The following is a 24,436-nucleotide window of genomic DNA, read 5'->3' as shown; positions in this document are numbered from 1 at the left end:
TCTACGGTCCACAATCAAGCCAACTAGTTTTTACCAGAGTGTCCCATCTATATATGAAGTTGGTAACAGTAGTGGAAATGGTCAGAATCATGGTTTAAATTCTAGTCAAAGTCCTCAGGCTGGTTTCACAGGAGTCCATGTCATGAATAATGGTCAACACATATACAATGCCGCACAAACTCTGCCAAATCATGGCAGTTATACTTATCATACTATGCCAGTAGGACCGAATAATGGAAATAGTGGTCAGTACGTTCACAATGTGCCAAACATTGGCAATGGGAACGGTCAGAATGGCCCTCTTGCACAACCTTATGTACCAAATGTCCTTAGAGCCCCAGATCCCATGAATATTAATAGAGCACAAATATTAGAAGTCATCCAAGATGTGTACGAACCAGGGCTACGCAGGGTGGAAAAACCCATGTTTAGAAAGCCTTACCCACATTGGGTTGACAATGTTCCTTTGCCAAGAGGGTATAAATTGCCTGAGCTTTCACTTTTTAGTGGTACAGAAAATCAGTCGACAATTGAACATGTAGGACGGTTTTGTCTACAGTTAGGAGAACTTGGCTCTGATGATGTTTTTAAGTTAAAATTATTCCCACATTCATTAACTAAAACAGCATTCACATGGTTCATAAGCCTGCCTGCAAATTCTATCCATACGTGGCAAGATATGGAAGAACAATTTCATGCTCAATATTTTAGACATGAACCAGAGGTCTCAATTGCCGACTTGGCTAAGTTAAAGCAGAAGCCAAATGAAACGGCAGAACAGTTTTTAACTAGATTTAAGAGATTAAGAAACCAATGTCATTGTAATGTGCCAGAGACCGAGATAGTTCGAATAGCTCAAGATGGTCTCGAGTTTAATTTTAAAAAGCAGTTTAATGGATCTAATTTCAAAGATCTGTTTGAGCTCTCCATGAGGGCATCTCAGTTTGAAGCTATTTTACAAGAAGAAGAGCTTTTGAGGAACACGTCTCTAGGAACATATTACCAAGATGTGGAAGGTGATATTGAGATTGATGTAGCGCAAGTCATTGGAAAGACCCCTATAATTTGTGACACTTTGGTTAAAACAGAAAAACCAATGAATATGCCTTCATCTCAACCCAATAGGCGTGGGGGCCAAGCAAATTATAGACAATATTCGTTTGATTTGGCACAAGCTGACCAAATATTTGATGAATTGTTGAAACAAAAATTTGTTACTTTGAGTCCTGGGCATATTATTCCTTCTGATAAGGATAGAAAAGGAAAAGAATATTGTAAATGGCACAATTCATTTAGGCATAATACTAACAACTGTGTTACATTCCGAAATTGTGTGCAGGACTTGATCCAGAAGGGACTGTTGCAGTATGCTAAAGGCGACAAGGATCCCATGGGAATTGAATCCAATCCTTTTCCCAAGATTGAAGTGAACATGGTGACGGCCGGCCTAGCCAAAAGGCTAGGTTCCAATGTGACGAAACAAAAGCAGGGGGAGGAGGATCACATGCAGACTGAAGAAGAGTCAGCAAAGTCTCATACCTCTAGATTCCCAAACGACTACCTCTGCATTAGGTGTGGGCATGAAGTCCAGTATGGGGAAGCAATTATAGCAGAAAAAGATCAGAGAAGTGCATTCTCCAAGTCCGGACTGAGGTTCAACACAATGGGAGGAAATGACCTTCAAATTTATGTGGGAGCCAAACTGATTTATGAAGGTATAGATCCGGGGCTCTTTAACAGAATAGAGTCAGAGCATTGCTATGGGCCAGATGATGGACCATTTTTATTCAGGGGACATCCAGTCGTGCCTGCAAGGCCTGGGGTGCCTTCTTGCCAAGATCTTGAGGCGGCGGGGTACCAATTTCCTAATCAGAGGAGATACCCTAGTCAAAGGGGTGTTGGTTTCAGAAGAGATACTGGACCACAAGGTAGAGGACCTTATGGACGTGGATGGCACCAACCTAGGATGGTAATGCCACCCAATAATGATCACGAGGAATGGAGCACGCTTAGCCATCCAAAGTTCCCAGCAGAGGGTTGGTACACTAAGGTATCCAGTTCACAGAAAAGAAGGCTTCAAAGGAAGTTTGCAGCCAGGGCTTATGGTGACCCATGGGACCATGTGTTCGAACCAAGAGAGAGATTGGAACCATCAAAGGTTCCAAACATGGTATGGACCCGGGATCAAGGAGAAACTAGTGGCCCAAAGCAGATAATTCAAAAGCATGGGGGGCAAGAGAGTAGTGCTACAGATCCTCCCCAGTCGACTGCCCAACTGAAGGGTAAAAAAGAATTGAAGCAGAGCTTAAAGAAGAAAATGGAGGAATTCCAGAAGCTCATGGAGGCAGATGATGATGATGATCTCTTTGACGAAGGGTCAGAACAGGAAGACCTGATCAAAGATGCGTCACCGTCTCCACAGAGATCTGCAACATTTGGAGAAAGCCTGGCCGCAATCCAATTCGGGTCAGTACCTATAAACTACCAGTGTAATATGATTTTAGTTCTGCCTAAGCAGTTTAAGGCAAAACCAAATCAGCCAATGAATTTGGCAGGCGATGTTGAGGATAATACCCAATCGATTGTAAAAATAATGGACAAAGAGAAGCATCCTCAGTCACAGCCCATTAATGTTGAGACGGATAAACATGGAAACAGTGTTGTAGTTCTTAGAACACCTGATGATGCCTCAATAAGGCATTTAAGACCACTGTATATTAAACTGCATATGAATGGCCAACCTATCTCGAAAGTGTTGGTCGACAATGGGGCAGTAGTTAATATTTTACCTGCTCGAATGCTCAAAGTTTTGAACAAAACCAATGATGACCTGATCCCAACAGAGGTTACAGTTGGCAATTTCGCTGGAGGGTGTTCTCCTGCTAAGGGGGTCATATCCTTACAACTACAGATTGGAAATAGGAAGATGAATGCAACGTTTTTCGTAATCGATTCTTCATCTAATTACAATGCCTTACTAGGCAGAGATTGGATCCATATAAATAGTTGTGTGCCGTCTTCTTTGCATCAGGCCTTGATCTTTCTAAAGCAAGAAGAAGCAGCGGGAATGGAGGTCTTTTGGGCAGACCGACATCCATTCAAAGCAGAGACTAACAACGTAGAAGCAGATCTCTACAACGAACATTTGTGGCCAACAAGAATAGAAGACTCAGAAGTCAGATCTAATCAAGTTGGAGTAACTGAGAGCCAATTCCTCAAATACATCAAGGAAGGGTTCCAGGAGCTGAGCAAAGATTTTATCAGGCCTAACATTATTTCAAGGCCTGCCAAGATTGATCAACAAGTTTTTAATTTTTAGAAACCTATTGAACACAGGGTGTGAAGATTTGGCTACTGTGAAAGCCACTTTTAAAAGGTTGTTTTCTTTTCTTGTTGACAGAAAATTGCAGGCAGATGAGCCTATTTCTTGTAATTGGGCTGAGTGTGTTTTTGATGATAGCCCTCTAAACATGAAAGAGTTAGGATTAGCAGACCTGAAACCAGCACCAGCTAAGCTAGATGATGACGGGGCCCAAGTAAAGGATCCCACAGAAGAAGTCAACTTGGGAACTCCAGAAGATCCTAAGATCACATATGTAAATGCTGCTTTGCCTATTGAAATAAAGGAAAAGTTTAAGTACTTGTTGCGTAAATTTAAAGATTGTTTTGCTTGGAGTTATGATGAAATGCCAGGTTTAGATAGGTCTTTAGTTGAACACAAAATACCTATAAAGGAGAACTACGTACCTTTTAAACAGGCACCAAGGAGAATGAAGGATGATGTCTTACCTCAAGTCAAAAAAGAAATGGAACGTTTATTTGAGGCAAAGTTTATTCGACCGGTCAAGTATGTTGAATGGGTCTCAAATGTTGTCCCAGTATTAAAGAAAAATGGGAAAGTTAGAGTATGCGTTGATTTTAGAGATCTTAATACCGCATCACCAAAGGATCAATATCCAATGCCTGTTGCTGATTTGCTAGTCGATGCAACAGTAGGGTACCAAATGCTGTCCTTCATGGATGGTAATGCTGGTTATAATCAAATATATATAGCTGAAGAAGATACGCATAAAACAGCGTTTAGATGTCCTGGATACATAGGGACGTTTGAATGGGTGGTCATGGCTTTCGGATTGAAAAATGCAGGTGCAACTTATCAAAGAGTTATGAATTTAATTTTCCATGATTTTTTGCATAAATTCTTGGAAGTTTATATAGACGATGTAGTTGTAAAATCAAATTCAGTTGACGAGCACCTACATCATCTTGAACAGACTCTGGAAAGGATGAGGCGTTACAATCTGAAAATGAATCCTTTGAAATGTGCATTTGGTGTCACCGCAGGAAACTTTTTAGGATTCTTGGTGCATCAAAAAGGGATTGAGATTGATAAAACTAAAGCTGATGCTATTTTGAAAGCACAGGCACCAACCAATAAAGAAGAACTTCAGCAGTTCTTGGGAAAGATTAATTTCCTTCGAAGATTTATTGCCAATCTATCTGGAAAGACAATGGCATTCTCCCCATTATTAAAATTGAAGTCAGAAAAAGATTTCAGATGGGAACAAGAGCATCAGAAAGCTTTTGATACTTTAAAGCAATCTTTGGTGACACCTCCTGTTCTGATGCCTCCAATAAATGGAAAACCATTGAAGTTGTACATATCAGCAACGCACCATTCGATTGCAAGTCTGTTAGCTCAGGATAATGAACAAGGCCGAGAGCAATCAATTTACTACCTAAGTAGAAGGTTAAATGATTGTGAAAGTAGGTATTCATGTGTGGAAAAGATTTGTTTGGCATTATATTTTTCAGCAATTAAATTAAGGCATTACCTTTTGCCAGCTAGAGTAATGATCATTTCCCAAACAGATATAATAAAATATATCCTGTCTAGACCCATTTTGAGAGGGAGACAGGGGAAATGGATTTTAGCGCTAGTAGAGTATGACTTTGAATATGTGCCTCAAAAGGCAGTAAAAGGACAAGCTTTGGCAGATTTCTTAGCTGAGCATCCAAATCTACCTTTGGAAGAGGATACTTTTGAGGTACATCTTTTGGAGCTTAAACCTTGGCAACTGTCTTTTGATGGTTCAAAAACAGATAATGGAGTTGGGGCAGGTGTTGTTCTGACATCTCCAAAAGGAGAAATGTTTCAATTTTCTTTTCAACTCGATGAAAGTAGAATACTAACAAATAATCAAGCAGAGTATGAGGCCTTGATCATAGGCTTGGAAATAGCAAAAGATTTGAATATACGATATTTGAAAGTTTCTGGGGACTCACAATTGGTCATCCGACAAATTACAGGACATTATAAGTGCAATCACCCCTTATTGAGCCTGCAACTAGAAAAGGTTCAGTGTCTTGTCCAAAACTTTGATGAAATATGCTTTCAGCACATCTTGAGACTTCAAAATAGCGAGGCCAATCAAATGGCTCAGACAGCTTCAGGAGTTAAGATTCCTGAAGGAGACACGGAGAAAATAATTAGAATCCAAAAACGATATCTACCTTTTTCATTGGAAAGGGAAAAAGATCGATTGGATGTGTTTGTAATCGATATTTCAGACGATTGGATGATTCCAATAAAGAATTACCTTCTAAATCCTAATGAAAAGGTGGAAAGGACTGTCAAGTGCAGGTCCATCAATTATGTTTTATTAGAGCAGGATTTGTATAGAAAAACGTCTGATGGTCTATTATTGTTGTGCGTTGACAAGGACCAATCAATGAGAATTATGGGAGAAGTCCATGAAGGGACTTGTGGTGCTCATCAAGCTGGTGATAAAATGAGGTGGTTAATTAAAAGACACGGATATTATTGGCCAAATATTCGAGCTGACTGTATTCAGTATGCTAAAGGTTGCCAGCAATGCCAAAAGCATGGACCAATCCAAAGGATACCTGCTCATCAGTTGCAGTCGATTGTTAAACCTTGGCCGTTCAGAGGTTGGGCAATCGATATGATAGGGGAAATTCACCCAGCATCTTCGTTACAGCACCAATTTGTTATAGTGGCGACTGATTATTTTACAAAATGGACGGAGGCAATACCTTTGAAAGGTGTTTCACAGAAACAAGTGATTGATTTTATTGAGGAATATCTTTTATGTAGATTTGGAATTCCTGAAACCATCACTGTTGATCAGGCGTCTATATTCAATGGTAGAGAAGTTGTCCAGTATGCACAAAAATATGGAATACAGATTTTGAATTCAACTCCATATTATGCCCAAGCAAACGGGCAAGTCGAATCGACTAACAAAATTATAAAGAATACCTTGGCAAAGGTAATCAATGATAACCCAAGAGAGTGGCATGATCTGTTGCCCAGAGTTTTATGGGCATATAGAACATCACAAAGGGAGAGTACTAAGGTAACACCATTCGAGTTAGTTTACGGGCACGCAGCGGTATTGCCAGTCGAAATTAACGTTCAATCTTTAAGGGTGACACGTCATTACGACCCAGATTTACAGTACGAAGAAGCAATGTTTTTGGATATCGATGGGCTAGAAGGGAAAAGATTACACGCCCTGAATCAGATTCAAGCCCAAAAGAAAAGAGTTGAAAGGGCTTATAACAAAAGAGTAAAACAAAAGTCTTTTGCAGTTGGAGACTTAGTGTGGAAAACAATCCTCCCAATCGATTCAAGAAAGAAGAAAGGGAAATTTGGAAAATGGTCTCCAAACTGGGAAGGTCCTTTCCGTATTGCCCAGATTTTACGAGGGGGTGCATATCATTTGACATCAATCGAAGGGGTTCTACACGAAAGAACCATTAATGGTAAATATTTGAAACATTATTTTCCGTCTATGTGGGAGAGCATTAGTTAAGACTAACTTTCTTTTCATTTCATAGTCAAGGGCTGCCCATGGGTAGGACAGCATTACAAAAGGCCAGTCAGACAAAAACAAAAGATCCCAAGAAGGATCTGACAAAAAGAAAACAAAAGGGAACTCAAAGCGGGAACCCAAAAGAAAAAAACCCTACAAAGAAAAAGATCCCAAGTGAGATCTAAAAAGAAAAAAAACACACATCAGGACCCCCACAAAGAGAAGGCTATTTTTTAGGCCATTCTCTCCACTGGCCAGATGTGCCAGCCATGGAGGACCTGATGTCAGCAGGGTCGACCGGAGAAGACTTGTAGTCGATGGTGTCCCAGTTGGCCACCACAAGTTTGAGAGCGGACTCCATCTTCTCCAGCCGAAGCGCCATGCCCTCCACTCGATCGTGGATGGCCTGGATCCTCCGTTTACACTCATTTTGATCCTCCATGAGGGCCCAGGAAAGCTCAGTGGCCAGTTGTTTTATGTGAGCAGGAGTGATTTGTGTGGAGAGGGGAGTAGAAGAAATATTGGAAGCCATAATGTAGAAACACAGGTGTTTGAACTTCTACTCAGTGGTGATATTTATAGACCCAGGAAAATCTAAAGACGTGGGTCGTGGACAGTTATCCCGAGGTGAATTAAGAGACGTGACAGCTAATGGGGTTAGTGGGCTCTCAATGGCCGTTTCCCAAGTAAGGCGGCTGAATTTCTGCAGAACGGCATCATGTGTTGTACCTAAACCGTCAGTAATTACTGTGCGGATTCCCAAAAAGTGGAAGGGAAGCGTCATCATGATTATGACGTAGTTCTGCCATAATTATAGGCGCCCACAGTCCGGATAAATAGGGATCAAGGGTTTTGATCCTGTGGCATCACGTGGTTAAAGTAAGGTGTTAGCCAATTATGTGAAGTTTTTACTCAGCTTGGGCATGTATGTGAATCTGGTACATGTGAGTAAAATTTGCATAAAGGTTAAAGAAATGGTTCCAAACAAAGAATTTGGAGTTTTCTAACAGGGAATGTGAGAAAGGCCATGGAAGGTCTAATTTTCATTCTAATTGCCATTCTCATTTCTGGCATACCACCTGTTGATAAAAACAATCAACAAACAAAAATACTTATAGTTTGTACTAACAGGATTAGTCAATTGGCTATAAAACTGAAGTCAACCAAAATCATTCATGAAAGAAGGCAGACTTAAAAGCCTCCCACTTAACGACAAGTTCATCACATTTAACTCTGTTTCTCTGCAAATCTTCACGAGCAGCAGAGACATGAACTGAGACTCCTTTGCCTTCCTCTGCTAGGTGTTTGAAATCTTTATCGAGTTGGTTCGCTGTTACCAGAAGGTTTTTCTTTTCAGCCTGCAGTTGACCCAATCGATATACCAACTCCTTCTCTTCTTGATCAATTGCCAAAAGCCTCGACTTCAAAGTCGAAGCGTCAGCATGCATAGTCGATAGCTTCACTGTTAAGTTGGAAAGGTTACCAATTAAATCCTGCTTCTAACTTATTTCTTGTTGGTAATATCGGAAGAGACTAATGTTGTCATTCAGAGATGATGCATAGTTTTCCAAGATAATTTGCTCTCTAAGGGGGAAAACATGCTTTTGAGATAAGGATTCAACGCAAGCACTGAACTCCGTAGACTTCACTGTCATCAATTCCTCAAAAGGAAGCTTTAGGAAGTCAAAGAAGACTTGAATTTCTTTCTGAGTCTCCGCACTGAGTTGAAGAAAGAAGAAAGAACTGTTGGATTCTGAAATCTCAGTAAGGGAACGAAAGATTTGGGAAGTCGATTTTATCTCTTCCATTAAATGGTCTAAAGAATCACTTGAGGACTTGACATGAGCAGAATCCTCAACACCCACAGGATTTGTTGCAGTCTTGTTCACTGAACGAGGAGATGTAGTTAAGGCAAGAGCCCTCGAAATGTTTGCAGGGGTCACACTTGTTGGAAATAAGACTTGGTTCCCAGAGGGATTACCAGAAGGGCTAGAGGCAACATCCTCTGCGCCTTGCCCACCTTCTTGAGTAGGACCAATTTGGACAACAGGTTGGACAACAGGGGCAATCTGAGCTGGATCCTCTGTTGGTCCCTTCTTTTCCATTGTCTTTTCATTCATTGATGGGGAAACCTCTAGAGAAGGCACGTCCGCCATCTGAGGGGAAGCTGTTTCTTCCCTACCATCACTTTGTTGATTCAGATCGATCTTCTGAATTATTGGAGCAACAGTGACGTCCTTCATTGGCACAGCTTTGACTGAGTCTGATGCAATTTGATTTGTTGTAGTATCAAGTTGTCGAATGGCTGGTACACCAAGTTCAACACCATCTGGCCTCAGAGCTGAACCCTCACCAACCTGCACAAGAGGACTGTCATCCTGCAGTAAAGGGTTTTCTTGATACAGCAATTGCTCCTGAAATCCTGGCAACCAATCAGCTTGATCCAAAGGATCTGATACTGCTGTGGACTCGTATTGATCGATTGCCAATTCAGTATCGACTGTCTCTCCTACTGAGAAGGAGGATTTTTGAATTTGTGAAGATTGTGAGAAATTTTCTTCTTCCTCTTCAAAAGCATCTACAATTCTGGTCTCTTTACCCTTCTGTAAAAGACAGCAAATGGGAAAATGAGAATAGAAAGACTCGTGAAAAGTACGAACGAAATCAATAAGGGTAACAAAGATAAGAGTGTACCTTCAAAGCCAACCCTTTGTCACTAGAACTTTGCTTTTTGGTGAGCTTTCTTGTTGGTTGCTTTGTGGGAGTAGATGTTTCACTGACCTGTTTCTTAGGTCTACCAGTGGAAGGACTTCTGGAAACCTTTTGGCTCACACCTGATGTGATCTTGAGAGTTCGTGTCCGTGGCCTGGTTTCAGAGTCCTTAATCGATTCAGCTTTCCTTTTCCTGGTATTCCTACTGGGCACAGAGGATATGGGAACTGCTCCTGCATGAGGCACAATGGCCTTGGAGGGTTCATCAGGCAATCGAGCTGTTATCTCTGCTAAAGAAACAATATGATAAAGATTAGTAAAGTATGACTAATTGAACTAAAAACCAATGAATAAGCTGTGCTTACCAGCCTTATCTTGAAGGAATTTGTATTCAGGATCAAGCCTGTATAGGCAGTCTGAAAGTGAAGCACTGAAATAGAGGGCCCTCATAGTCGACCACCATTCATCAAAAGCAGGCAGGGTCGCTTTATTGATCTTGAAGTCAATAAACTGAAAGGCTTTGACACGTTGTTGAAAGTTGCTAACCATCAGAGATATCATCTGTGAGTCTTTGGCCTTAATGGTTGGCCTACTGGAGGCCATCTCAATGATGTTTGGGTGAACAAAAGGCATTGGAATGCCTTGTGCGAGGCCAAACTGCCTAGCATATTGACAAGGAGAGTAATTCTCGAAACCACAATTCCCAAAAGGAGTGTTATTCAGGGCAAAGCCCACTGGGATAAGTCTTGGAAGAAGAATGCTGGCCCAAAATAACCGTTTGGACTGAGTCATTTTCTCTACAAGTTGGGGAGAAGCTGGTGGAATGTCCTCAAAGCATGGCTTCAGTCTTTCTGATGCAAATTCGAATTTATCGAATGGACAGAACATAGGCCAATTCTTTTGGTTATTTTCATAAAAAAAGGTGAAATACCTTTGAAAGGAGGATTCCTCTGTTTGAGTGTGGAAGCCTAACAAATATTCAGCATAACTACGGCATGTTTGCAATGCCTCATCTGACCGAAGGGGGTTCTCCAGTTTAGGTTTTATTTGAGGGAAGTATGCATATAACCAAGCTTGAAAGATCCAGAAAGGACCACCACAAGAGTCCGCTATCTTTTTATCAACAAAGGTAAAAAGGCCTTTATACAGAGATCCTAAAACAAAAGGGGCAAGGGCCAACCTCTTTACTTGGGCCATACAAACGGCTAGGTTAAGGTATTCTTTGGTAACCCTAAGCCCAGGGACTGCCATAAGAAATCGACAAATCCAGAAAAGGTAAAATGCAACCTTCTCATGAAAGCAAGGCGCTGAAGCTTTGGCTTTAAAGTGAGTCTTAAGCCATTTCGAATAGCTAACCCCAGACGATGGAACAACAAATGGGGGATCATATGGATCAGGAGAAAGCAGAGCATTTACCTCACGGCCTAACGAAGGAAGGCCAGTTAAATGAGAGATATCCAGGACTGTCGGAGATAGCAAGCCACAATGAAGAATTAGGGTATTGGATGATTTGGACCAAAAACACGCTGCAGCAGCCAAGAGTTCAGAATTCATGTCCAAGGGATATTGTGAGAGCTCAATTGTCTCACGGATTCCCATTGTTTTCCAATCCTCGAAAAGGAACTTCATCATGCGCCTTACCCAATCTACCCATCCCATTTCAACGGTGTAAGGCCAAGAACGAAGGCAGGTGTTCTTACCCCAGCCTAACCATTCCAGCGACGGAAGCTGAAGGAGAAGTGGATCACGTTCCCCCACTGGGTAGACTTCTGGAAAGCCATCCGGGAGAACTGATGAAAAAATTGGACCCAATATGCAGTGAGAACTGACATTATCGTCAGGAATCAGAACTTGAGTCTTCTGGTTTTGGCCAATCCCGTTTCGGTACGATTCAGGGAATCGGAAGGAATCCTCCGTCACTGACTCGGTGGCCGGATCTTCAACTGGGTCGCTGACGATCTGTAGTTTGGATTTCGGTGCCATTTGGGTTCGGAAGCTGTTCTAGGGTTCGAGAGCTGTTTCAACGTTCTGTGAGAAAAAGCACGATTCGTGCCCTAAATTTGAAGTACTCTGCCTTATATAGGTGGTGATTTGCTAAGCGAAATATTTACCAAAGTTAATATTTAACTCAGGTAAATAGGGGGGCATTGTTTACACCATAATTTAGTATTTAGTATATTATAATCGATTGGGTCAGAATGTTACACGTGTCAACGCATTTTAGACCGATTGATATAATGCAAATGCAATATGAAGCCTGTTAAGGAAAATGGACTGATCAAACGGTTGATATTCGACTGGACACGTGTCAGAATTTTGTATCACATGCGGATCGTGAGTCAGACGGTTAATGCAAGCAGGCAGTTGAAATAATTACAACGTTGGAAACATGTGAGATCATGGAGAAGTAACCGCCTCATGCAGATAGTGGAGCAAGAATAGGGAGCATGGAGCCAACTAATTCAAATCGAAGGAGGGAAGTCCGTATGATTTGAATTTCAAGTCGACAACAGCCTATAAATACAAGAAAGGAAGATATTTAGAGCCCCCAATCAATCGCCCAAAGGCTTCTACTTTTATCTGTACTTTACATTTCTTGCTCTAGGAGTAGCTTGTAATTTAACCGTCTGTTCGATTGTGTTCTCATAGTCGATTTGACTTCTACACCGAGGGATAATAAAGTCCATTTTGTTGTTCTTCTTCCATCTCCATTCACTTCATTAAGTTTGCTTCCAGAGAAGTCCTGAAATACGGCAAGGAACCAAACTCCACCACCACAAACACCCACATTTCCAGCACACTTAGCAATCTCTAGTCGATTAGTCGACTATCAGTAAAATAGACAAACACCAAGGTCATGAAATTTGACACCCACTGGCTAGTGATAGCTCAGAGTAGATAGATCTTTGTATGCAAATTTTCGTACAGAGAATGGAATCGTACATTGATTGTGACGAATCACTCTCCCCTGTTAAGAACTAGCTCAGTGGTCGGGCCATCATACCCCCGTGGGGTTTGAATCCTTGCCGCCGACCCCTTCTCCGAGAAATACAATTTTTTTTTTTCCGGTCAAACGGAAAATTCAATAAAACTTAAAGAGAGTACCACATTAAGAGTACAACCAGAGTTTTGGATACTAGAGCACAAGAGCTCGCAACCTAGTCAAGCACTTGCCCGATATTCAGGCTATCTCTAATTACAAATTCCCTCATTGCGATGGGCATGTCCATAACAAACACGAGGTCTTCTGTGCATTCCGCTCTCATCCTGGCAAGGTGGTTAGCGCATTGATTGGCCGAATGAGAGATATGCCCAATTGTAGTGTTAGTCTGAGTCAGTAGGACATGGATTTCATTGATCAGCACACTCTAGGGGTGGTTGCCTGGGTTTCCTTCCGTGGTGAGGTTCACCGCTACAAGAGAGTCGGATTCAATCTTCACATTTTCCAGCTTCGTTTCTAGTATGACTTCCAGTCCCCTGTATATACTCCATAGCTCTGCCTCCAAGCTTCAATGAAAGCATCGCTTGCCATAGTATCCCATGATCCAATCTCCCAAATGATTTCTGAATAATCCTCCAAACCCTCCTATTCCATTCGATTCATACCAACATCCATCCGTATTCAGTTTGATATTTCCTGTAGATGGATTAGACCAAGAATTAAGACAAGTTCTTGTCGAGCCATTAGTGAGAGGGGACTTGAAAGCATCCACTATTTCTTGGGCATAAGCAATAATAGTCCTGGCACTAGTAAGAGGTGGGATGTCAATGTTATCAAAGCTTTTTTTGTTTCGATCTTTCCAAAGCTGCCATAAAGAGGTAATAAACAAAATGTGCCAAGGATTAATATTATTACCATGTCCTGCAAGTCTATGGCTTCTCATATTAAGAGAAATCCAATTTTGTGTTGGAATATCCATGTCCCCTCTCAATAGATGGCTAAAAGGGATGCGTCTCTAAAGCTCCTTAGCTTTGTTATATTCCCTAAACAAATGATTGATGCTCTCAGAAAAGGTACTGCATCTTGGACATAAGTCCGAAGTTGCAATACCTCTTTTGGCCCGGAGAAGATTGGTTGAAAGGCTATTGTGAAGGATAATCCATAAAAACGTTTTGAATTTTTCTGGTATTTTAAGTTTCCAAAACCTTTTTCTACCTTTAGAGTCCAGAGCATCCTTGTTAATAGTAATATCATAAGCAGCAATACATTGATTTCATGAGTTCTAGTTTCATCACCAAAGCCTTAAACCATTGAGCTCCATCTGCTCAAGTGGACAAACAGCAATGCCAACGCCCGACTCTTATATGGTGGATTACAGAATCCCATATTTCCCCCTACTAAACAGGCCCTTCAAGAATGTCCACAAGCACAAAACCACACACACACACTGCATATGACCTCCCCTATCCCAAATCGATTCCCACTGCGAGCCGTCGGTCAGAACCCTAAAAATTTCGATAACCAATGCGGGTAAGTGTACCGACAATACCATGGTGGCGGTGATGAAAATTGGCGACTCGTTGAATGTGATCCTTGCGTCGATTCCAACATTGGCATTATCATCATCTCTGTTGTTTGTTAGTGATTTTTCGTTTTGTGTTACTTCAAACACTGTCTCTGTATTTATTGCGTTTACTCTCTATCCTCTCTGGTTCCACTATGCCCGGATCGAGAGGCCACACCATGTACAATGGAAAAAGGGCATCGGATACCACGTGATGATGCCCCAAAGACATCGAATAATTTCTCAGATTTCAGCTGCTCAAATTTTAGGAAATTAAGCCTTGTCCAAATATACAAGGGGAAAAAAAGAGAGCATGTAGATATTTAGTTATCACAAATCAATGTGGAACAAACAACTAAGGCTATAGTAGTACAACAATCAAACATGCAAGATGTTGATCAAGAATATAAGCTTTAAAGTAATATTTTACAAATCACATTTCTCTGGATTCTCCTCCAATCTCATCCCCAAACAATAGAACAATGATTTCCAACAAAAAATGTCACCCTATTCTTCTAATTTCACCACCAAAATTCTAACCCATCGATGTCCATCTGCTCAAGTTCACAAACAACAATGCCAAAGCCCCTGACTTGTATACTGTGGCTAAAGGGATCCCATACTTCCCTTTACCAAATAGCCCCTTTAAAAATGCCCACAAGCACAGCACAACACACGAGCTGAATATCACCTCCCCGATCCCCGATCCGTCTCCACCGCAAGCCGCTGGTCGGAACCCGAGAATCGCGATGACCAACGCGGTCAGGTTTACCAGCAGAACCGTGGTGGCGGGGATGAAAATCGGCGACTCATTGAACGTGAACCTTCCGACATCGGCGTTGTCGTCATCGCTGCCGTTTGTCGAGGACTGTTCCTTTTGGGTTACTTCGAAAACCGTCTCCGATAGTCCCAAGAGCTTTAGTATGACGCTGAAAACTCCGAACAACCATGCCGTCATCGCGGTAATTCTCCACATTCTCTGGTTGTTCCACCATGCCCTGGCTGAGAGGCCGGCTCGAAGGTACTCCGAAAGGGTGTATAGGTTATATGTTATGAAAATGGCAACTGGTATCAATAGCGCTGGTTCTCCAACCTGCAATAGAAAACACTCAGCGATGATCTAAAGGTGTACCATCCAAAATTACTTCTTTAAGAAAATAATAATTCTGAAACTTTCTTCCTTTTTATTTATTTATAATTATTCAAAAACTATCTTTATTAGAAAATAATGAATTGTTTGGTTGTTTGAAGGTAACAAAAAAGAGAATAAATTTTTTACATCGGAGCCGGGAAAATAATTTAAGGCGCTCAATCGCTCGTTCAAATGTGTTTTTGATGGTTTGGATTTTGAAAATATTATTCGCGCGAATTTTTTTTTTTTTAAATCATAACTATTGATTGCCGAAACGAACGATTGAAATTGCGCGGAGCCGTGAATAATTCTCAACTAAAAAACCTAGATGGTGCTTGATTGTCTATGTCGATCCTCACACTCACCTTGGGCAAGAAGCGTGAGCCAGAGATGATACAGTAGGCCGGCAGAGTAGCGTAACAGAGCTCGGGAACGGACCGTAGGCCCCACAGGAGGATCCAGAGGTAGGCCAGGCATTGCCTGAACTGGAGCTTCCCCACCAGTGTCAAGATGAACGGGCTTCTCCGGGAGACCAGTATTTCGAGAAGCCCGGTGGCCCACCTTTTCTGCTGGGTCATCGTCGCAGGCCCGCCGGAGGGCGCGCAGCCCAGAAACCCGGGCGGGGTCGGTGTGCAGTTGGTTGATCTCCAACCCCTCCCCTGGATTTTGAGTCCGGTGAGGACGTCCTCTGTCGTCGATCCATAAATCCAACCCATCTGCAATTTCAAAAGTTAAATAAGGCTCCGTTTCGCAATGCTAAATAAGTACTTATTTTTTAAGAAAGCAATTTCAAGTTCAAAAATGATGTGTTTATTGAAATATAAAAATATACAATATAAATCTTGTTTGAAAGATCTCATTGAAATTTTTAATACGGTGCAAATAAAATTAAAAAATTATTTTTTATTTATATTATTTTTAAATTTAAAAATATAAAATAAATATTTATTTTTAAAAAAAATGTTCTGAAACGGGCTCTAAGTATTCTTTCCTACTCAGAAAGCTCCAAGCTCACAAACAGGGGCGGATTTAAGTAAAGAAGACCTGGCGGGTCACGTGACCTAATTGAAATTATTTGAATACTATTTTTTTGAACCGAGGAAATAAGTAATATATATAAAAATACCCAACCCCCCGGCAAGCCCTGCGACTTGTGCAAGTGGAAAGGACAATGCCTTTTGTGTCGTGGGTTGCTGGTTCGATTCCCAAGAGCTTTCTCCGAACTTTCTTTTTATTGCTGGGTTTCTTTTTATTGTTGATGCTCAAAAGGATGAAAAAATTCTCCTTAAACATGTGTAGCTAATGATAGTTGAAGCCCATCAAGAGCTTTTTATCATAGTAGTACTACAACACCAACAACCCTTCCTATGTATATAACACAAGTAAATATAATAAAGTACTATTCCATTTATTTTTTTTTAATATTTTTTATTGTCCGTTGTTTTTATTAAGGTTATGATTGAGAGGTGACCCATCTGTATCAAATTTTTGGATCTGCTATTGCTCACAAGAACCAATGGTCAACCTTGGGCACTACCATGATGAAGGCGATTGGTGTAGTGCACAATCTGAAATGTCGTCCATCTCGAAAATCAATAATTTAAATTTTGCCTCGATATTAAACGATTCATATTTACAAGAACCGCGATGAGGTCCATGTCAATCAAATTGTCCAAATGAACGACTGAATTAGCACACTACTTCCTGTGGTGCACATCTATGGGTCCCGGCACCGATGTGACCAACTCAAGGAAAGGAGATCCGCATCCTTTCACGAATGTTCAAGGAGGATTTTTGGAGATGATAAGCTAGTCGAAAATGACTATTCAGAATTGCCAGCTATTTTGTCGCTTAACTTGCAATTAGTGCCGAATCATTTTGACTTGACTTGTGCCTATGATCTGTTTGAAATTTTGCTCCCACAATGCTCCAAAGCATCAACTTCATCTATTGTTTTCGAATCTTTTTTTGCTCCATTTAAATTTAATAATTTATGTATGAAAATAGATGATAAAAATGTGGCTCTCACCTCCCTACCCCATGCGGTACCGTACTCATAGACGCAAGCAGCAACTTGATTGGCTGCCTCAATGGAACTTAGCAAATCGTGTGGACTACAACTTGGACTCTTTGATCCTGATAGGATTTGAGCCGCGGATTTTGTGAATTCCATTGAACTTCCGAAAGTCTTTTGTAAATTCTGATCGCTTAATTTTCCTGCCAATAACACCCAAACAATATATATCAGTATGATGATTGTATAAATTTGTTTAGTTTATCAAGTTGGCTAATTAATTTACATACCGCTAATTTCTTCATCATATTCATATGGTGATAAACCGTAGATAACTTTTCGCCGGTGGAAACATCCAGTTCCTGCGTAGAAGGGTCCTTGAATCCCTGCCAAACCACGTCCTAGATACTGCCATTCACACGCAAACGAAAGAGGGGTAGACATTTTACGAATCACTTTGGTGTGAGTTGTAGCAATTCTTTTTTTCTTTTTTTTTAATGCAAGGTGTTCCGGACCAACTTGCGTGCACGTCGGACTAATCTCTACAGCTCTTCCCACAGCCGGCATTTCACACGCTTATACGTAGGGTTGTGGCCCCAAGAATTGCTGACAAGGAGAATCGAACCTAAGACTTTAAGAAAGAACATACTCCTAATTAAGTCTCCAGCCAAAACCGCTTGGACAACCCTTAGGGTTGAGTTGCAGCAATTCTTGGTTTACCTTCTCTTTAGCATTTGAATTTCTCTATCGGATTGGAAAAGAAATTGAAAAACGGTTGTGCATCGTAAATTACAATCGGTAATCGAAACAGTGTTGTGTGATTTTCGGATTTAGTTGAAGTGCACGCATACTAGCTCAGACATTCGGCTATAGAAAAACGGTGTTTGTGTTATAAGAGATTCATACGTACTTCAAACATAACCACCAACTGGTTTCCATAAGGGTCATCTTTTAATCCATCATAGAAGTGTTGGGGAAATTGAACAAATGCACAATCCTTGTCACTCTTCACGCCCAACAGCAAACACAACGCGTGAAGGACAATCTGGGGGTTGTTGACGTACATGTCGCAGTCTACATTTAGCATGAACGGGGCATTTGTCATCACTCCTGATACTCTTGTCTGTTAAAAAAGACAGGATGATATGAGTCCTGCTTTGGTATTGGAGAGAAACTTTATAACTAACCCAATAACCATTCCATAACATGTTTTGTAAATAAAAAGAATCCGCATTCCATGATGCATAAGACACACAAATAAAAGTTTATACGATGATATAAACCCGAAAAGAGGCTTTACATGTGACAAATCTCAAAATGCGATTGTACCTTACGTGAATGTGAACAACTCCGATCTCACATTAAGATAGGAAATGAGTGGTCACTTGAGACCTATTCAGCTGCTAGTTTAGATTTTTTTATTTGGATCTAAATTTCAGCAATTAAAGAAGTGAAAGGAAAATTATATCATGAGGTGGGTTTGGCAGTACTGTATTATTAATTTCTCCAACCTTTCTATATATACTACTAATAAAGATAATTAAAGAAAGATTAATAATGCTACAATATTGATGTTACCAGAACATTCATGGCGCCAGCCTTGAAATGATGGGGATTCTTTGGACGCTTCTCTCTGGATATGTAAACCAGATGCGGCACTGCTCCATTTGCATTACCAGCTTCCTTGTTCTCCCATATCACCTTAATTAAAAGGGGGAAATAATTAAGCTAAGTTAATTTAAGAAGAAATTAAATAGGCATCCTATATAGAAGATTTATTAGGTGTCCATCCATATAGGTTTGAATACTTAAGTCCTTATCTTTAAAATGTATTCTTGTCCTATTATACCCGTATATATAAATATAAATATATATATATATATATGTATATTTATTAATAACACAGATATATACGGTTACCATCTCCACAATTTTAGAGATTAGGCACAATCCAATTTCAAACTCACCCCCCTCTGTTGATCCCGAATCCAATTCAAACCAACCCCCTCTGTGGATCCCGAACCCACTCCCCCTCCCCTCAAGCATCGCCGCCCCGTCGACGTCAACATCCGCCCCTCACTTGCTAACGTGGCAAATCCTTTTTTGCGTTGGCGATTTGACGGCGGAAGGCCCATAATGCTTCATTGGCACTGGTGTGCCTCGATATTGTCGAGGAGGATGTGGCCAGATCTAGATCCATTTATTGCGATCAGTGCCAAGTCGTCGGTGAGTTTGTCGACCGAGTCATCACCGGTTCTTCTCCTTACGTCAATATTTTATGGGTCAAGCACTATGGGGTTAGCCGGGTTCTTCTCCACCGATTCGTTGTTTCTCCCGTCCACGGGTCGTCGTCCAAGAATCTCGTATAAACCTCAAATACTTATGGCTCTTTTTCGAAATTCATACACGTGTGTGGGCATAATTGTGATACAGGAAGGCAGTGTTCTAAATGGCGGTCAAGTTGCCCCCATAAGTATTATGTTTTTCGATTTTTGTCATGTTTGTGAATTGATAATATTTTGTTCATCTACCTCGATTGAAACCTACACTTTTCAAAACTTGTCACGTTTTTTTATTTTTGTCATATTTTTTATTTGATCATGATCAAAATCTACACTTCTCGAAACTTGTCATGTTTTCCGATTTTGTCATGTTGTTTAATTGATCTTGTTTTGTTCATCTATCTCGATCTATCTCGATCGGATTTTGCCATGTTTTGTGAATTGATCACGTTTTGCCATGTTTTTTGGCTTACACATTCGTTTTTGTAAGAGTCGTATTTTCTTTTTAGATTTTAGAGGATTGAAAATATGAGAGAGAAAATTAGGAGAGAGAGAAAATGCAAAAGATTAGATGGGAGAAATGTTTGAAAGAGGAGAGAGAATTGAGATAATTAGAAAAGATTAAGAAAAAAGAGAGATTTGAAAAATTAGGAGAAAGAAATGGTAGTTTAGGATTTAATTGAATTTGAGGATGGAAAGATAAGTATTTAAACACATTAGGATGAACACCTAAATAAGTAGGGTAAAAAGGATGGCTAATTAAGTTTCCCTTAATTTAACTAATTAATCATGTATAAATTCCATAGCTTTTCAAGAAAGAAAAAAAAAAAGATGCTGACACTTGAAATTAAGCATGTCTGTCGAACTCTTTCCTTCTGATTTTAGACCAAAAGAATGTACAGATAAAATGGCTAAAACACCCATAGTACTATGGCGATGGCGTTTTTTTTTTTTTTTTACATTATATATGAAGTGCAAATTAAAAACTCGGGATACTACATCAATTGTGAGAATCCATGAAATACCTAAGTCCAACAACAAAAAATAAGCTCATTATAAAGTAGAAATAAAGAAATAGAGGAAAAACTTATCTAAGGGAAGAATACCGACACGCAGGTGAAGAAATTCAAACTCTAAGACCTCCTACTGAAATGCAAGAGTCCCTGACCGATTGAACTAGCCCCAATTGATTCTATGACGCTGTTTCGGTGACAAAGTATTTTCGAATTTGCATGTTTTTGAAAGTTGATTTTGGGTTGTTAAACTACATTTTCAAAAATAAATTAGAGAAAGTAAAGTTCAAAAATCATACTCCCTCCGTCCCTTTTTAAGTGTCCTGCTTCGTAACTCCAACTTATTAAAAAGGCATCATCATTACACCTTTCACATCAACTTTTTCCTCCACTTTCCCTACTTACCCATCATCATTACACTTTTACTCACTAACTTTTTAAAATGAAATCTACTTTTAGGGATAAAATAGACAATGCACCAACTTTTACCCCCCTAACTTTACAAAATGGACACTTATTAAGGGACAGCCCAAAATGAAATACTGGACACAAAATAAGGGACGGAGGGAGTATGTGGATAAGCTTTTTTAATTCTGATTATAATTTGACTCACCAAGGTGTGCTCCAAAATCTCTCACACACATATCATTTTAACACTTTTATTGATTCTCATTAGAATTCAAAATTTATGATTTATAATCCACAATTCAGGGTACTTTTTAATTCGCTAAACTAAATAAACTACATGGGCTAAAAAACCTATATTTTTACAGATTTTTAGATAGGTCATTCATCTAACACATATCAATTAAAATATTATTTTATAGCGGAAACAACTTGACTATTGTTATTAACCTTCCACAATTCATTTAGTTTAGCAGAAACACTTAGAATGACAGAATCTAACAATTAGTTTTCTTTTTTCAAACCGACAATTGTATTTCAGCAGCTTATGCCTTTGGGAATTTTACCTTGACTATAGATGCATGGTTTCTGCTTTGGATGTTCATAAAACCTACAAACTCGCCAGTAAGTTCACATGGTATGGACCCTTTGGCTGCATCTTCAATTTTCTGGTTTAGTTGTTCGTATTCATCCTGCAGTTCAATATGAAAGATAATAAAGCTGAATTGTACCTATCCAAGAACTTAAACAATATATATAAGTTGCTACCCACTAAAATTCACGGGCCCAATCGTTTAGGTGCTAAAACATTACTCCCTCCATTTCTATTTAATTGTCCATTACGGTTTTACGTGTATTTTCAACGGCTTTATCTCTCAACGTTGAAAGATATAAGTAGTTGAAAATGCACGCAAAACTGTAGTAAATAATTAAATAGAGACAAAGGGAGTAATTAATTATGTTACGAAACATCATCGAAATCTTCTCATGTGACAATCTCTCACATGATTGAAAATGAGACTCGCAATTGTTTATCCAATAATTCAAGTATGAAAATGAGACTCGCGACTTGTTTATCCAATAATTCAAGTTGTTCATTTTATAGGCAATATGGACTTCCTCCACGCAAGAATTTTGATTCTAACAGTCATAACAATCTATTGGAGACGAATAAACATAGAATTTGATAAATATTATAAGGTGATATCAATTTTTCATCCCCAAGCATGAACTTTGCCAATTGGGTGCTTAACGATGCAAATGCTACTCAAAATTGGAATTTTTTAATACCTCTAGACCTCTACTACTTTAAAAACATTACTAGAAGTATTTATGTCAAAATTTTAGTACTAAGTTTAACTAGGAACCCGTTTCACTATGATTCTTATTTTTTTAAATAATTATTTTCTCCTTTATGAGACATGTTATTTTCTCAGAATACATGCATCACTTTTAACTCAAAAAATAAATATTATTTATCTTAGCGGAACAGGACCTAAATTGTTAAATGTGAGCAACAAAGACATGTTTCGTGGCGTGCAATCTTTAGGACAATTTAATTTTGAAGTTGAATTTATCTTCTTCTTCTTTTTTGGCAAATTTTCGTAGTCATCCCTGTAGTTTTACGGTTGTCTCACTTTCGTCCCTCTAGTTTCAAAGTGCTCTAATTTCGTCCCTGTAGTTTGTTTTACGTTTCAAATTGGTAAAATTATTAACACCGTTAACGAAACTAACGGAAAAAAAAATAAGTGTTCCAATTTTCAATCTGTTTGAACTGGTGCAAATATCTTATTTTTCTGATCATTTTATCTTAAATGGTCATAATGAATTTTTGGCTTTAAGGCCTTTCAATGAGCACCCTAAGAGAGCCCTGAAACTAAATAAGGAGTCTTCGGGTGCTCGTTGAAAGGCTTTAGAGCCAAAAATTCATTACGACCATTTAGGATAAAATGATCAAAAAAATAAGATCTTCGCACCGGTTCAAACATATTGAAAATTGGAACGCTTTTTTTTTCCGTTAGTTTCGTTAACGGTGTTAACGATTTTACCAATTTAGAACGTAAAACAAACTACAGGGACGAAATTAGAGCACTTTGAAACTAGAGGGACGAAAGTGAGACAACCGTAAAACTACAGGGACGAGTACGAAAATTTGCCCTTGTTTTTTTTTTTTTTAATTTGAGGACAAGGAAGCCTCGATTTATCGTAGTACTTCCCTATTTACTTATCTCAAAGTTAAATAAAATCTCTTAAAATTTTCTTTCTACCTTCATCTTCTTCCAGTCTTGTTGGAACTTGGGTGAGGTATCCTGAGAGGACATGGACTCGCCGGAAAAGTACCGGAAAGGAGCTCGGACTTGAATGCTATATTTCTTACAGAAAGGCACCCAGAGCTTTGCAAACTTGGAGGCCTCAACAAGAGAGTAGAAGGTGAGAGGGGAGCCGCCGTCGTCGGAAACATAACATGCCAGCTTATCAGCCGGGTAATCCAACGCTAACAAGGATAGCACGGTGTTCACGGTGAGGATAGGTGGTTCCACGACAGGGTCTGCTGTCGTCACGAACATGTCCACCGGAGGCAGCTCGGGTTTCCTGATATTTATTCGTCCATAATAGGAAAATAAAATTAGTGACGATTTATTTCAACATAAACCGAAAAAACAAACCAAACGAGATTTCACACATCAAGCTATCACCGGAGTCGGCTCTGACTTTTCAGCAGTTTAAAGTGAAAATGAAAAATGCGATCTTTTTAAGGGCACTTGAAATTCAAAATTTTTAAAGGCCTAAAGCAGCCGCAGCACAAACTTTAGCTCAAGACCAATTCTGGCTATTGCGGCACCCTTTGGGATAATCCACGAGTTTCGAAAAACGGGATAAACTTTACAAAAAATGAAGAAGAAGAAGCAACAAAGACGTATATGCCCCACCGTTGCAAGACACGTTGTGGGTGGGTTCGGTACTCCACTTGGTTCCATTTGGTGCTGACAGCAAGAACCCAAATGAAAGCAAACCACGACTCGCACAGGGACGCCAAGAGCCAACTGAGTCCATGGTCTTGGAAGGAAAGAATCCGATAGGCGAGGAGAGAGAGGAGGAGAGAGAGTATGCTGAGCTCAATCGCTCGAGCTATGGTGTTTTTTCGAGCGGCTCGTTCGTAGAGAGGTAAACTGGTAGTAGGGTTGGCCATTGGGTGGGGAAGTATGAGAAGATGGTGTGGCAGTGTGTGTTGGCTTGAATTTTTTGCTCTCTTCGATCTGGTGGTTGTTGTTTTTTTTGAAGATGATCTATTGGTTATTTATACTACTACTACTGGACTAGATTAGATTTGTTTCTTTCTTTTTTCCGAGGGTGTTATGTGCAGTTTTTGCATACCTCGATTATTATTTTTTTGGTCCGATCATAGGTAAGTTATCCATGCTGAGACTAAATAATTCATGAGAAATTTCTCTATTTGACTTTTAAAAATTGCTTAATTTTGAATTCAAGATATCTGAATTTACAATTCATTACTTTTTGTAAGAGTTCGTTTCA

The 24,436-nt window shown here is 39.8% G+C and overlaps 1 protein-coding gene across 1 annotated transcript; it reads right to left on the bottom strand.

The window, feature by feature from the left end:
• Nucleotides 1-14,450: 14,450 nt before the first annotated feature.
• LOC131330654 (cellulose synthase-like protein H1) lies at nt 14,451-24,169 on the bottom strand. Its single transcript, XM_058364315.1, has 9 exons — nt 23,833-24,169; nt 23,170-23,494; nt 21,469-21,594; nt 18,781-18,903; nt 18,113-18,325; nt 17,493-17,610; nt 17,218-17,405; nt 15,554-15,904; nt 14,451-15,149 (listed from the first exon to the last, which is right to left on the bottom strand). Exons 1-9 carry the CDS (start codon nt 24,090-24,092, stop codon nt 14,592-14,594), a joined length of 2,262 nt encoding a protein of 753 aa, XP_058220298.1. The 5' UTR covers nt 24,093-24,169; the 3' UTR covers nt 14,451-14,591.
• Between the last annotated feature and the right edge of the window lie 267 nt (nt 24,170-24,436).

This window comes from Rhododendron vialii, chromosome 6a, assembly GCF_030253575.1.
Source record: "Rhododendron vialii isolate Sample 1 chromosome 6a, ASM3025357v1".
NCBI classification, from domain to species: Eukaryota; Viridiplantae; Streptophyta; class Magnoliopsida; order Ericales; family Ericaceae; genus Rhododendron; species Rhododendron vialii.
The sequence above is the reverse complement of the archived record's forward strand: the minus strand, read 5'-3'. Positions and strand labels throughout refer to the sequence as shown.

Excerpts from the sequence above, each read along its gene's own strand:
- LOC131330654 (XM_058364315.1), bottom strand. The coding sequence starts at position 24,092 with ATGGCCAACCCTACTACCAGTTTACCTCTCTACGAACGAGCCGCTCGA. Across the intron at positions 23,495-23,832 it reads CCACAACGTGTCTTGCAACG|GAAACCCGAGCTGCCTCCGG; the intron begins GTGGGGCATATA and ends AATAAATATCAG. Across the intron at positions 18,326-18,780 it reads CTGGCGCCATGAATGTTCTG|ACAAGAGTATCAGGAGTGAT; the intron begins GTAACATCAATA and ends CTTTTTTAACAG.